Source organism: Eptatretus burgeri, chromosome 5 (assembly GCF_056783735.1).
Source record: "Eptatretus burgeri isolate ZD-2024b chromosome 5, Ebu_testis_v1, whole genome shotgun sequence".
Taxonomy (NCBI): domain Eukaryota; kingdom Metazoa; phylum Chordata; class Myxini; order Myxiniformes; family Myxinidae; genus Eptatretus; species Eptatretus burgeri.
The window spans coordinates 101900765-101916544 of record NC_140965.1 but is presented as its reverse complement, the minus strand read 5'-3'; the positions used below and the strand labels follow the sequence as shown (position 1 = coordinate 101916544).

The window sequence follows — 15780 nt, the reverse complement described above, 5'->3', positions numbered from 1 at the left end:
TCTTATCTCCACTCCTATCACAATTCACATCAACCAAGTTAACCTCTCTTCGCCTCATCGCCTCTGTACCTCTGGCTACGCCCTTGCCTATTGGGAATGAATCTCCTTACAACAACCTGGTAGAACCGAGTTATCTGGTCGTATTCATATTCGCAGAACATCTCACAGAACAACTAGCAGGGACTCGCAGAACATCCGCACATTGTAAAATATGACTTCAAGGAGTTAGAGTCAAATTCCCCCCCCCCCCCCTCAGGTCACGGTGACCTGGCCAACTCACAATCCCACGAGATATGCGGAAAAGATATGTGACTGAAAGCAGCAGGTCCTTGCTCCGTCATGGTCGCCTGTCCAACTCACAATCCTGCAAGATATGGGGAAAGATATAATATGTGTTTTTGTCCTGCTTGAGAGAATTTTACACAGTTATTTGGGTGATGTATAAGGCAATAGAGCACTGCCTAGATTGCTGAGGCTTATCTTCACAAGGCCCATGACACCTATCAGCATCCTTTAACTCTTGCTTTGGTCATTTTATAATGAAGGGAAAACTTGTAGGGAGGGCATGGCGATTGTGAATATGACTGCTCCGAATATGTTTCACTTCACATAACAGTAATCCCCAACATGGTGACCGAATATCCCCCCCCCCCCTCAAGTGGCCATTACGGGTGGGGTCAGGTGAACTGTCCAACTAATGGGCGGAACGGAATGTTACAGACAGACAGACAAACACATGGACGAACAAGCGCATTAATTATTATACAGATTTAAATGCAGGAGTAGGCCATTTGGTCGAATCAAATCAAAGCTTCTGTCTGCAATGGTTGCCAACCTATCGTTGTTTGTCCGTGTTTTATGCTTTTAGTGTGGCAACTTAGCTAAATATAGCATAAGAATTGTGCATTTTGTGAGGAAAGCACCAAATGTGGCACACTCGTAGCCTAACATATTATGAACAGATTTGGATATTGGGCCATCTCAAATTCAGCCGCTGATGGCTGTGGCAGCCATTTTCCACTGCCATCAAAAATTTGAGATGGCCCAATACCCAAATCTGTTCATAATACGATAGGCTACTAGTGTGCCAAATTTGGTGCTTTCCTCACAAAATGCACAATTGTTATGCTAAGTCGCCCCACTATTTTAAAATCCTGAACGTAGCAAGGAATCGGCACGCACCATTTTAAAATCTTTGATATGACTTGGCCGGGGTTTAAAACCGCCGGACCTCCCAGGCTGAACAGAAACTCCAGTCATGACGTCGCTGAATATTGCATCAAAGAAGCATTTTTATTGAGTTGTTACCCTTTCACTAGTTTTTGAAAGCTCATGATATTTCTGATTCCATTTGACTCGATTAACTTCCACCCATTTAAAAAAAAAACCAAAATACTGCACATGATTGGCTCCCTGTTTAAAGCGACCTGAACCATAATGCATTCATTGATCGACCCTCCTCTCGCAAAACTGACCAGAGATTTGTGACTTGACAGATTAAAAAAAAAAAATCCTTTATTTTACATTTCTTTAATCCCTTCCATAAAAGGACTTTGGAGGATTTATCAGTTGTGTTTGTAAGTCACATGTTCGTAGAATGTTTATCGTTGGGCAGTTAATAAGTCTTCAACTCAAAAACTATTTATTCATCCATTCATTCATTGGTTTGTAAATGAAAACTTTCTGCTGGTGAAACATGGCATGCAGGCATTATGGACACGTGGAGTTTCGAGCATCACTTGTATGGACACCAGCCCAAAGACATGGGTTGGGTTGGTCGGAGGACAGCTCGGTTTGTAATGTCATTGTGGGATGCGCGCCGTGCCTGTCCGGGCTCGATCCCGGGTGTCGGACACTGAAAGCAGCGATTCTGATGTGGTGCCAATGGGGGTGAAGAATGGTGAAGCACAGACTTCAAAAAGGACATCAAGTGGTTGTCGTTTTTTGTTTTTTTGTTTTCCATTAACTTTGGGAATTTAAAGGTCTTTGTCAAAGAATAGCATTTAGATCTGGTACCCTGGCCAAGTCCTCTGAATGGATCCAGTGCAAAGTTGACCACATTGGCCTATGGTCACCTTTCTTTGCATACAATGACTGCACTGCCACCAACGAAACTTCATGAAGGGTCAGATAAATATTTTTGGTTTTTTTGTCTGTAATATACTCATCATTGTATGCATTGTTCTTTACCAGGTGAAACCAGTGAGTAACCAGGTGAACCTTGCATCATGCTGTGTAATGCCACCCGAGCTCACTGCCTTTGCCAAGAAGTTTGACATCCAGCTTCTGACGCACAATGATGCTGCTGGTGAGCGTTTTGCTCGATTTGCTCATTTCAGCAACTTGCAGACCTCTCCTTCATACCCATGTGTTTTTCACATATCATTGCCATAAGTTTGTGACTAAGCACAATTTGGTTTTTCTCCCCCACTGCCCCCCCTCCACCCTTGCCTCTTATTCAGACATTCTTCCTGCTGCAGCTTTCGAAAGTGCAGTTGGTGATGCCTTGAATATCCCAGCAGCTGGATGGACACCTGTGTGGGTCCTCCGCTACTCTGTCGTCATCAAATGCCGCGGTGTCATCAAGTGCAAGGGATTCTTGGTGGGAGCTTGGCGACATCTCTAACCTCATTTATATTACTTGGCAAGTTGAAGAGGGAGTTTTGTATTGTGCGGAGATTGAGGCAGAGAATGGTGACTCATTGTCTTTTCATGATGTGCATCATCGACACACTTTTGAGGGCCAAACAAAAACCCAGCACCTTTTCATGGTTTCACAGCCACAAAGATACGGCTTGTGACAATGTGCAATTAAATTTGTGCATTGGGTGATGATGTATCTTTTGGTTGAGAGGTGGACCATACACTTCAACGTACCTGTCCAGGTGTGCTAAAGTAAAATTCTATGTGGAAAAGCTATATGAAGAAATTAGTTTGTGCCTCCCTCTCGAACCACCTTATTTTGTGACCAAATGTGGCTTTCATGTGAACCCTGTTGTTATCATCCATTTTGTTTTAATTTCCATGGAGGTGAGTATGGCTTGGCGAATGGCTGTTTGTACCCCCTTGCTGCACGCATATGCAAGCTGCTCGACACAGGCTACGTACCAGACCTAACTAATTGAATACTGCTTCCGAGATAGCCACACACCCCCCTGATAGTTCTGTCACCATCACGCTCACAATAGCAATGATATGTCTGGCATGTATGGTAAGAGCATCATCATCACGCATCACGCCAGCTGCAAACCGGCGGCGGTGCACCTTGGCGTCGAAGCAAAAATATTGCAGTTCGCCTTGCGATCCACCACAGTCTAAACCACCCAACACTACACCAAGGCAAGGCATCAGGCCTCAAGTCTTCGTTCTTCATTTAAAATAGTACACTTATCATTTCGGTGGCTTCAATTGTACACACCTGGATTTTCGACCTTGCTTTGCATTGTCAGAATGTTTTTGTTTTTTCCAAAGCAAGTCCAATTTTCCACCTGAGATTGATGTTGCCATCAAGGTATAACGGCGTTTATGTAGTCGTGTGTGTGTGTGCTTTTTCAAAAACATTCAAGTATGTTTGTTTTTTTTTTGTTTTCTTGTAAGATTTTTGTGAACAGAATCGATCATGAATATTGCATCTTGCACAAAATCAAACGATTGTAGTTTAATGATTAAAGTGGAGGAGACGGCTCTCTTCCTTTGTTGGGCTTGGTGGAAAGCTTTAACGGCAGAGGAGGCCGAGGGCTGGTTTAAAAAATAATAACAAAAAAATAAAATAAAATGAAGATCAGAAACGCATGTTGATCATCCCGTGAGGTCCCTCTCGGATTGTTGGACACCGATGTATCGTGTAAACGGCTCGCCGCTCATCTCTCGGAAGGATTCCAGGACCTGATCCGGCGGTTTCCGTGCGATTCATCTCGGCAAACGCACGTCGGGCTGGGATTTGATTCCAAATTCAGTGATTGATGGAATTTAATTTGGTATTTTCTGTTTTCTTCCCTTGCTCTGCGACTTCCTTGCTAATCTTATCTTTAAAGCCGTACTTTGTTTATCATGATTCGGAAACTATTTGAACATAATACAGGTTCCTGGGGCTTGTGGATAATTGCATTTTATTTTGTTTGTTTGTTTGTTTAATAAATGTTGCACGATTTGCTACTTTCTAACCTTTCATCAATGACTTCTGCTCGTTTTGGTTGTGGGGAGGAGAGTGGAGGGTGGGGGTTCAGAGAAAGGAATGATAAAATGGAGTAAATGCAACAATAAAAAGAGGGTCGTGGGAGAATTTGTTTGATTAATCATTTTGTTCTTACGTAACTGTTTTAATGAAATTGTCTCAACTGTTTACAGGACAATGTCATCTCGATGAATCATCTTCGACTTCAGATTAAATTATGGGAATTAAAAAAAACAGCTAATCAGAGATTGCACACTCTCACAGGGACTTGGTTTGTGTTTTTGTGTGGTGTGTACTCGATGCAGTGACTACGTAGATTTATGTTCATACAGCGGAACGAACGGATCTTCTCAGTTTCTTATTGTGTAGATTCACGTCCCAATAGTACATACTTTAGAGATGAACTCACGTTCTAACAGAAGGAGAAGAGCCACTCCTTTTGTGTCTTCAGCTGCATATGGGTGGCGAAGAGGAACAGTCCTTGACGGATTGCCGCTCCGATGCAGGACACTCGAATGCCTCGTTTCTCCCAGTAAGCTGGTACTCGTTTTGCCGACTTTGGAAGGATGACGGGCCGAGTCCACCCACCTGATGTTGTATTAACGGAACGACAGCGGCTCAAAGTTAGGACCTCAAGATCTTAAGTCGACACCAGGCTCGTTCATGATGGCACGTACTTTATAAGATGTATTCATATTCTCAACAAGCGTACTCGCATTCTAGTAGTCCATACTTTGTAGACAAACTCACATTCTAAATTATACATACTGTGACGTTCACGGGACTTGAACAGTCCCGCCAACGTAGAATGAGCCGAAACGATGGAGGCGGTTTATTTATTTATAACCCAAAGGTGGCGGTTCTAATCGCTCCACCGCAAACGGGACGAGGAAGGTGGCACGAGTCGCTTTTCACTGAGTTGATAACGTTTATTCCTCTAACCAGAAATAACAAGACTCGGCAAGAAGAGGGATCCAGGGCGATTCGACGGGATGGTGTGGGATCGGGCGTGGGGAAAACACAGACAATTCCAATGAATATACAGATCTCAAACCCTCTAAGGCACCAGGTACACACACACACACACACACACACACACACACACACACACACACACACACACACACACACACACACACACACACACACACACACACACACACAACGTAGCTATTCCTGGTGGTCAGGCTGGACCGTGGTGTGGACGCAACAGTCCCTGGATTGGCGTCGGACGAGCTGGCCTTGCTCTCGTCAGGGGGGCAGGAGAAACCGTGGTGCTGTCGACCTCCTGGTCTTGGCCCAAATCCGCTCACAGCCGCCAGGGAACCAGCTCCGGCGCCAAACCACGAGCAGGAGAGGGAAGCAGGTCCACCCGCCGTTCGACCCCGTACTCCGAGCCAGCAGAACCCCAGAGCCAACCAAGGTGAGGCACGAGGCTCAGCAAGGCTACAAGATACGAAGACAACAGGGCCAAATCAGCGCAACAACAAGCACGCTCCCAGCACAACCACCTCCACCCCAAAAAACGGTCTTTTTGTCCCGATCTTCTTCCTCTTCCTTTTCGACCCCGAACAGAACCTTTTTATGCTCCCGTCCTCGTCACTTCCAATCGAGCCGTTTTATTGGCCCACCGCCGTTGCCTTCCGCCAATCGTGATCACGGGGCGGAGCCATCCGCAGCACTGTCCTGTGACGTCACGGCCAGCCTCCAGGGACTACTAAAAGGGGTTTACGCAGACACACTTACCCTATCCCGTGTCCCTATCTAATTACGTGACAATTATCATTTCCCCCTTGAAGAAATGGACATTTACTAGACAACTTATCACCACTGAATTGCTACTTATTACATCGAGATCCTGGTACACTCGAACAGCATGGCATACCTAATTAAACATCCTAATTACCCTTTGAATGCATACCCCCCCCCTCAAACGCCCCCTCCTCTGGTACCGCAGCTCCTGCAAGGTATATCACAGGCGCTACCGTACCAGCCTTAACACTTACTGACTCACACCTAATTAACCTAACGAAATAAAGTAGGAGGGGCAATGGGCAGCGAGTCACAGCTAACTTACCTATCCTGCTTAATGTACTACCCCCTTATGGCCTTATCCTCGCCTAAACAATCATTCGTTTTTTTATTATTTTTATTTTTTATTTTATCACATGAGAGCACTGAGCGAAGTTGCACTCCATCCTCTGGATCATCGCTCTTGCCCAACACTCTTCCAGTGATCTGGGGAGGGGAAACAAAAGATTCCACAAAAACACAACACTTATACTTTACATTCCTACTCTAAGCCTTAACGACACTATTCACAGGATATTTACACTTGACCGCCTCCCCCAGTGGATGCTAATAGACCCAGCGTTACCTGGGGAGCCAATTTTCAAATTTGCTTGCCCCAAAATTATGCGGACATCATGCCCTTGCTGCACATGTCAAGTTGTGCGGGATCGAGTGGGACCCATACATCTTCACAACACTCACACCATGGTCATCATCACATTTCTAGGTCATGGTCCCCATTTTAATCATGCAGGCTGAATCCCGTCGTGACCGTGGGGTGGGTTACCACAAGATGATGGGGGCATCTCAGGTGCAACCATGCCCACAGGTAATCTTTAGTCCAACCCGGACGTTTCTCCGCCCCGCTCCCTTTGATTCCCTCCCCCCTGGTAGCCATCAGCTCTAATCCCGTACAACACTCTGGAAGGGGTCTCACTGGCTCCTCTGGCCTTCCTGGGTCGCCAAGGTCCTACCTGCCTTGGTCGCCCAACCAGACCCTCTCCCAGTTGCCTCCAGACACTGTCACCATAAGCCACCAGGTGGTGAATCACCTTGAAGGGGGTCGCAATTCCCGCTCACCGTGAGCTTCAGCAATCCCTGTGGACAAGCACATCATCCCCACCCACAAAACCCACATGACTCTCCCACCCCATCGGCCTTACATATGACACCTGCATTTCTAACACTTCGCCGACCATGACCTTCCCTGTTACCACACCATGTCCAATAAAAAATCAATGTGTGCACCATACATTTCACTTCTTAACTTGAAGCAACTCACACAGCACTTCTCCTCACCCGATCCACGCACCAGCCATTGGACAGCCACTCGTGCCCGCTTGGTTACCAATTACCCATTGTCCCTATTGTCACTCTAAAACCCAGCAGAACTTACAAACACATGCCAATTTTCCCACAATTCACTATTTTTCACCAAAGGAGGCACTTCGCCACAATGTCAGCAGCCGAGCATGGCCCTATATGCTCAGCCCGATCTAGTCTCCCCGACCCCCGACAGTGATCTCCAGACCCGACCTATGAAAGGGCATCTCGGATAGACCTGGCGGTTCAGCAGGAGGATTCACCCTCTCCGAGTCTAAAAGTCGATTGGAGGGTCCCTCCATCGCCGGGTACCGGCAATATCGTTGCATGTGTCCTCTTCGCCCGATCCTGGTGTTGGCGCAGTGGTTAGGGCAGCGGCTTGGGATCCAAAAGGTCCTGAGTTCAAGCCCCGTTGGGCCACTGAATTAATACACCAGGGGGTTGACTCAGCCTGTCATCCTTCCAAGGTCGGCGAAATGAGTACCAGTATACTGGGCCGGTGTATACCCCGGTTAAAATAGGTGTACCATATCCCTGTGTCGTAAGAGGCGACCAGGGTTGCGTCAGGAAGGGCATCCGGCGTAAAACATGTGCCAAATCACTATGCGGATCATATGAATGATCCGCTGTGGCGACCCCTAACGGGAGCAGCCGAAAGAAGAAGAAGAAGAAGAAGAAGAAGAAGAAGAAGAAGAAGAAGAAGAAGTGTCCTCTTCGCCCGCACCGGAAACAACTCCCCATAAAAGGCCCCCGTGAGTATCGGTGAAATGTCTCTTCCGGTTCTGGACCCCCTCGGCCATAATCGAATTACTCTATTGGCTGGGCTGGACCCCGCCGCTTTGGCGCAGTAACTACCGGATTACCCTTTATCAAACTTGACAGTTTCTGGCAAATTTCCTGAAACATTTGGGTAATGCCAATTTCTCGCAGCCCCTCTCCTTGATCCTGAATCTCCGCCTGTCAGACCGTCACCGATGGCCTCTCTGGCACCCGACCCGGCCGCCTCCTCGAGGCCAGCCTGGCTGCGCACTCAACCGCTCGGTGAACGGTGGGTGGATCCTGTAGCTCCACTAGCGCTCGGACCTCAGGGTCAGGAAGAGCAGCTAAAAATTTCTCTAGTGCCAGTCTGTCCCATGCCTCCACTGTAAGGCCCCGATACACGATCCTGACCGATTGGTAAATGTCCTGTGCCAGCTCCTGCACTGTCTCACCCGGCTTTAATCTGCGGTGCTGGAGCTAGGCCCGCACCAGATCACAGTTCGCCGCGAACCCAAACCGACGGCTCAACGCCTCGCAAATGTGGGAGCTGGTCAACATCCCTCCGCGATCACGTTTAACACATCTGCGGCTGGTCCCCGCAACGTTGCCACCAAATTCCCTGTACGTTCCCGCTCATTCCACGCGTTTAGTCGGGAAATACACTCAAATTGCGTCAGAAAAGCTTCAAGGCTCCCTGACCCGTCAAAATTTACCAGGGGGATCACTTTTACGGTGGCCCGCTTCTCAGTTTCTCCCTTGTCCGAATCCAGCCCAGGGATCAAACACCCTTGTGGCTGCGTATCCAATTTCGGAGCCCACTGTGGCCAAAGATGTTTTGTGGTGAGGGTCTCATGGGTCAATTTTGCCTCCTGTTCCAAACGTTGAATGGACCGATTCACCTCTTCCCGCAGGATCTTCTGGGCCCGCACAACCTCCTCCAAGGCTCCGTCGCGAGTTTATAGCTGCTCCTCAACCAAGCCAGACACTCTACTTACAAAAGACGGCTCTACCAGGCCTTTATCCAAGACTTCATCTTGGCTCATAATTTTATCTTGTTCGTCCAAACGAGCCTCCAATCCTTTTACCTCCTCCGCCAAATTCATCCCTTGCTTCCTCAGCTCTCCCCACTCTTCTACTTGCAGCTGCATACGAGCATCCACACAGGCACGATGACGTTCCAGGCTTTCATCCACTTTATCAACCTGAATGTTCGTTGCATCAATTTTATCTACCAATTTTTTCCGTATATTTTCCCCCTCCAATGTAATTTCTACCTTTGTTTCCTCCAATCTATCCTCGAATTTACTTTGTATTTCTCCCAATTTAACATCCACACACTCCTGCATCTCAGTTTTCATTTTCTCCATCTTTTCCCCCAATTCATCCCTCATTAAATCAATCCGTGCACCCAACTGTGCCCCCATTACCCCCAATTGATCTGTCATTTCTGCCCTCTGTGTCACGAATTGATTTGCCATTTTTACCGTCATGTCCGCTATTAAACGTTCCAAATTGTCTGGATCGTCATCGCACCGGTTTCCGGCGCTGCCGGCCCCGTTACGGGCGATGAAGCACGGTCCACGCTCGGAATGGGGGAGGTTCCAACCCTACCCCCGTCTCTCCCTTCTTCCCCCGACTCGCTGCCAGACACGTGGCCTTCCTCCTCAAACATCTGCACATCCGCCATGGTGCAGAAGTCCCGTTTGCCGCCAATTAAATTTAATTTGAAAAATCCCGCCAAAATTTTCCCGTGCTCGCGCGCTTTTCTGTAATAATTTTATATTCCAATTCGTGGCGAGATTTTAATCTTGGTATATTCTCCCGATACCAAATATAATTTAGAGGGGTTCGAACATCCCACTCCTGACACCAATGTGACGTCCACGGGACTTGAACAGTCCCGCCAACGTAGAATGAGCCGAAACGATGGAGGCGGTTTATTTATTTATAACCCAAACATGGCGGTTCTAATCGCTCCACCGCAAACGGGACGAGGAAGGTGGCACGAGTCGCTTTTCACTGAGTTGATAACGTTTATTCCTCTAACCAGAAATAACAAGACTCGGCAAGAAGAGGGATCCGGGGCGATTCGACGGGATGGTGTGGGATCGGGCGTGGGGAAAAACACAGACAATTCCAATGAATATACAAATCTCAAACCCTCTAAGGCGCCAGGTACACACACACACACACACACACACACACACACACACACACACACACACACACACACACACACACACACACACACACACACACACACACACACACACACACAACGAAGCTATTCCTGGTGGTCAGGCTGGACCGTGGTGTGGACGCAACAGTCCCTGGATTGGCATCGGACGAGCTGGCCTTGCTCTCATCAGGGGGGCAGGAGAAACCGTGGTGCTGTCGACCTCCTGGTCTTGGCCCAAATCCACTCACAGCCGCCAGGGAACCAGCTCCGGCGCCAAACCGCGAGCAGGAGAGGGAGGCAGGTCCGCCCGCCGTTCGACCCCGTACTCCGAGCCAGCAGAACCCCAGAGCCAACCAAGGTGGGGCACGAGGCTCAGCAAGGCTCCAAGACACAATGAAACAAGGATCGAACAAAAAGCACGCTCCCAGCACAACAACCTCCACCAGAACAGTTTTTTTTCGGTACCGATCTTCTTCCTCTTTCTTTTCGATCCCGAACAGAACCTTTTTGTCCTCCCGTCCTCGTCACTTCCAATCGAGCCGTTTTATTGGCCCTGCGCCGTCGCCTTCCGCCAATCGTGATCACGGGGCGGAGCCATCCGCAGCACTGTCCTGTGACGTCACGGCAAGCCTCCAGAGAATACTAAAAGGGGTTTACGCAGACACACTTACTCTATCCCGTGTCCCTATCTAATTATGTGACAATTATCATTTCCCCCTTGAAGAAATGGACATTTACTAGACAACTTATCACCACTGAATTGCTACTTATTACATCGAGATCCTGGTACACTCGAACAGCATGGCATACCTAATTAAACATCCTAATTACCCTTTGAATGCATACCCCCCCCCCCTCAAACGTAACAATACTTTACGGAGGTAGTCTGTTGGGAAAAGACAATGTGTACTACTGGCTCCCACCCAGTGGCACTTGTGGCCGCCGTGAGCACATTCGGTGCGGACAGGTAGACAGACAGTCAGATGCAATACCCTCTAACAAGGGTAATTATGAAAACTATTAGATACCAGTCTACGACGGGTATGGGGGACAGGACGGCTCACAATACTCAGTTACGGTAGTTTCTTTGGATGTTTTGCGCCGCATTCAATATCTCGGTTCATATTGGTGGCGTGTCTGGGTGCCCATGGTAGCGTTTGAGACCGGTGGCTTTAGATTGTTGACCTTGACACATAGTGCCGGCTGAGTAACACGAACGATTTGACATGTTCATCGTTTCAATGTTACCTCCATCAACAGATTAAGAACATGGCAGGATAAAAGTCATAATTGGACCCAGCCCGTCGGTTTGCTGCTGAACGCTGCTGATTGTGACGTCATCGATTCCCTCTGAAAATTCTATCTCCATTCGATTTTTTGAATTCTCTATCACCTGCGTAAATACATGGAACACATAATGTGAAGATTTCGGAAATATGAACAGAATATGTTCGGAGAAGAGTGTGTTTGAAGTTCCAGGCTTACGTCCATTATATTATGATGATTATTATTTATATATGGTATATGGTATGTTGTGCCTGATAGGACGTCAAACATCGTCTCACAGCACATGGTCACAAATGAATCGACTTTTCACAGTATTAACCGGTTTTCTGGTCTGAATGATGATTCCCATCTTGGTGCGGAGACACATTGAAGTACAAAGGAAGGTGAGAAAGTCTATTTTATTTGTCCACCTCACTCCAAACCTCCTTTGTGCTGAAGAGGTGAATCGCAGCCCGACGTCCCCCAAACCCCCGACCCGATCCCTTCCGACCCTCATCTCAGGCAACCAATAAGGCGCTGCGCCTCCACCGCATTCAACGCACCCGCCCGCCTGCTGCCTCGGGTCCAATCAATGCGTTGCACACCGAGTGGCCGCAAGGTGGCGCTGTGTTCCCAGAAACCTGCAGCCATGGATATTGGAAGCAACGATGTCCTTGAATGCACCAAGCTCTTTTCCTTGTGCAAATAACGCTCTTCTGGGGGCTCAGCAGCTATGGCATCTGCCGTCCAGGAGCTGCGGCTATGGTGAGATCCGCCACGGGGTGGGGGGGGGGGGGAGAGGGAGGGCTGTTCGTGCTCGGCATGCTGAATGCACCGCGAGATGCTCCGGTCACTCCCGAACACATCACGTCGCGCAGGACCATCGCGAACGGTTGAAGCGACGGCACGGAGTGACGTAACAATCCGCTCTCGGATCGGTACGGGGGGGGCAGGGGGAGGGGCTACCTGCGCACGTGCGCCGGATTCGAACCCCGGCGTTGCGCGCGCGCCGAAGACTCGGCTCATCTGGACCTCGGAGTAAATCCGCGAATCCTCAGCAATCTCGGCTTGTCGATCGAATCTTGACCGTTCCATTCGGCCACAACAAACCAACCAACCACGTACATCTCCGATTTTAAATGAAAATCATCGATTTGGTGAAATGTTTGAATTGTTTGATGACCTCACAATTGGTTCAGGTTTCATTGGTTGGTTTTTGATTTTTTCAACGTTTGCTCTTTTCCTGCAGTCCAAAGTCGCCCGACGCTCAGCGAGAGCAAACTCAAGGAATGGCGTGTGTTTATAATTGGAATGGGAGTTTAAAACGATGCACACTGGGGAATTTGTCCCATCACAAGCCAGAAGCCGGGAAAAGGAAAGAGGAAGGAAAAGTTTTTTTTTAAATTCGATCAGTGACGCGGGAATGGGAGAAGGATCTTGTGTGCTGAGAGCAGGAAGCGGTGTGTGGTTTGGGAAGTGGTGTGGTGGGGGGAAGCGGTGTGATGGGGTCAGGGTGTGGTTTGGGAAGTGGTGTGGTGGGGGAAGCGGTGTGGTGGGGGAAGTGGTGTGTGGTGGCGTCGGAGTGTGGTGGGGTCAGGGTGTGGTGTGGGAAGTGGTGTGGGAAGCGGTGTGGTGTGGGAAGCGGTGTGGTGGGGAAGCGGTGTGGTGGGGTCAGGGTGTGGTGTGGGAAGCGGTGTGGTGGGGTCAGGGTGTGGTGTGGTAAGCGGTGTGGTGGGGTCAGGGTGTGGTGTGGGAAGTGGTGGTGGGGTCAGGGTGTGGTGTGGGAAGTGGTGGTGGGGTCAGGGTGTGGTGTGGGAAGTGGTGTGGTGGGGAAGCGGTGTGTGGTGGAGGAAGCGGTGCGTGCGGCTGTCTTCCCTCGGTGAACGCGCGCGCGGTTGTTGTTCTTTTATGTCCGTTTTATCACGTGGGAGGGAAGGAAGGGGGCTGAGCGTGCACAGCGTGTGCAGGCAGGGGTGGCGCGCGCGCTCGCGCAGGTTATCCGCATCATCCTTTTCACGTAATCGCTGCGCGGGTGACATTTAAGTACAAGAATAATACAATAATAACAGCAATAATCAATAACTGTCGCAAGTTCAAAGTTTCTTGATTTAACGTCGCTAATATATATATATTCTGCGGATTGGTAAAAATTGCGCGACTCCGGCGGGACTCGAACCCGCAACCTTTGAATTGCTGCTTCCACTAGAAGTCCAATGCGCTATCCATTGCGCCACGGAGCCACTCGTGTTTCAATACGCATCTGTGTCCTTATAATGACTTGATTTCGTTATTCATTGTTGGTGTTTCGTATTTTGTATTTTTTCTCGTTCATGTTTGCTCCCATTTCGAGCCGAAGGCGCAAAGAGGAGCTCACGGGCGTTTTCTTCCTGAGGTATCTCTGGCGCCACACGCCGATTCAAAGTGGAACAAGACGCACAACACCATTTCGGTGTGACGACGCGTCCATTACGGTGTTGTCAATTGTCATTCCACTGATAATCACAATAATAATAAACAATATTTAAGGAAGCATAACTATGCAAAAAGGAATAATTTCAGAATCGTACTTGACGTTTTTGCCTTTTTGGGCGTGATGGGTCTGACGTGAGTGTGACGTCATTATCGTCATTACTGAGCGAATCTGATTGGTTCAGTGCAGTTCAGAGGAGTCAAAATGAAGGTGGTGGTCGAGGAAAGGTGTCAGTCGGGCGGAAGGGTATATCTACATATTAGGTACGCAAATGGAGCGGCAAGGGACGATTTGTCGGAGAGAACGTGGTTTTCCAGGAACGACGTCACGAAGTCCGTTTATTCATTACTTCCGCAAATATGACAGCAGAGGTCTCTGTTGTGTTTCGTGCGCAGCCTGTGGCTGCTGGTTGCGTCATTGCTGGGGGTGTGGCTGTGTCGCTGATGCAGTGCCCCATTATCAGTGAGCCGGTACTTATTTTTACCCACCTCTGAATGATGGTAGGCTGATTCAACCAACCTGGTATTACTTCAACAACGAAAAGAGGGACTCGAAATGAACACACGAACATCTCAAGAGAGCCACGTCAACGTTATCTCCTCGACAAAGGCTCCGTGGCGCAATGGATAGCGCATTGGACTTCTAGTGGGGCAATAGTAATTCAAAGGTTGCGGGTTCGAGTCCCGTCGGAGTCGCGTTTTTAATTTTTTTATTTCCCACCTTTCAGAATTTCCTAAAATGGTGACGATGTCGGCATGTGCCACGTGGTGTTGTTTATTTAATATGGAATAGGCAAAGCCGAGAAGCGAACGTCCAATTCTTCTTACATTCGCTTCTTAAATATATCAAAATTTTTTTTTTTTTTTTGTATACCTTGGTCGAGGCTCGTATGAGAGCAAACACACAACTCACAGCAAGGAGGCATGAGACAAGAGGGGCGGGAGTGGAAGGGACAAAACAGTGGGGAACAGACACATTAGGTGAACTGTGGAAGGGAGAGGGATGGGGATGGGACGGGGAACATGGCGAGGAGAAGATGGACATTTCAGGGACTTTCAGGAAGGAAAGCAGGAGAAATGAAGGAAGTGGGCTTGGGTGGATTATCGGGGGTAGAAAAGATCGAGGATTTGGATGGGGGAAGATAAGAGGTGGTGGTGAACAGCTGTTTTGAAAGCCTGGAGGGAAGAATGGGAAAGAATAGAGTGAGGAAGTTTATTCCAAAGGCGGGAAAAAGAGGAATGAAAGAGTGAAGATGAGCAGTGATTCGTGATTTTGGTAGTTTTACCAGAAGGGGGTTGTTGGCGGACCTTGAGCGCCCTGTGGAAATGTGGTGGGGACAAATCGCAGAGAGAGCAGGGGGGGCAAGGCTGGAGAGGAGTCGGTAGAAGACAGAAAGACCACCGACCAACCTGCGGTGATTGAGTGAGAGGCCCAAAGACTCAGCTTCATTGCGGGAGATGCCGATGATCTTAAATGCCCTGGTTTCGACAGCGTGAAGCCGAGAAAGGTGGGAGGCAGGAGCACCAGCCCAGAGGGGAGAGCAGTATTCCATCAGGCTACGGACAAAAGCTTTGTAAGTGGTCAGGAGCTCAAGAGGGCCGAGGAAGGACTGAGCACGACGGAGGATTCCCAGTCGGCGACTGGCTTTTGAGGCGAGGTTGGAAATGTGACTTTCCCAGGAAAGGTCATGGCAGATAGTGAGACCTTGAAGCTTGAAAGAAAAGACTTCTTCCAGAGGATTGTTGAGAAAGTGGATGGGGGGGTTTTCTAAACAGTCCTTTCAAAGAGACATAGTGAGAGTGTGAGATTTGTCCGGAT

At 48.6% G+C, this 15780-nt stretch overlaps 2 protein-coding genes and 2 non-coding genes across 9 annotated transcripts in view; 3 read left to right on the top strand and 1 right to left on the bottom strand.

The window, feature by feature from the left end:
- GCLM (glutamate-cysteine ligase modifier subunit) overlaps positions 1-4170 on the top strand; it is a 37936-nt gene extending 33766 nt beyond the window's left edge. For all 5 annotated transcript variants that reach the window (XM_085883241.1, XM_085883237.1, XM_085883240.1 and 2 more), the window contains 2 exons: positions 2194-2308; positions 2463-4170. In XM_085883241.1, coding sequence (XP_085739367.1) covers positions 2194-2308; positions 2463-2626 — 279 coding nt within the window. In that variant the 3' untranslated portion in view covers positions 2627-4170. The remainder of the gene's footprint in view (positions 1-2193; positions 2309-2462) is intronic.
- Positions 4171-12116: 7946 nt separating this feature from the next.
- Positions 12117-15780, top strand: part of LOC147027074 (guanine nucleotide exchange factor VAV2-like) — a 141359-nt gene continuing 137695 nt past the window's right edge. Inside the window, exon 1 of one of the 2 annotated variants that reach the window (XM_085883232.1) lies at positions 12117-12257. In XM_085883232.1, coding sequence (XP_085739358.1) covers positions 12171-12257 — 87 coding nt within the window. In that variant the 5' untranslated portion in view covers positions 12117-12170. The remainder of the gene's footprint in view (positions 12258-15780) is intronic. The other variant, XM_085883231.1, reaches the window with a different exon arrangement.
- Positions 13648-13732, bottom strand: TRNAR-UCU (transfer RNA arginine (anticodon UCU)). Its single transcript is given in 2 exon segments — positions 13648-13683; positions 13696-13732. It is a non-coding gene; the product is annotated as a tRNA-Arg (tRNA).
- TRNAR-UCU (transfer RNA arginine (anticodon UCU)) lies at positions 14571-14657 on the top strand. The gene is given in 2 exon segments: positions 14571-14607; positions 14622-14657. It is a non-coding gene; the product is annotated as a tRNA-Arg (tRNA).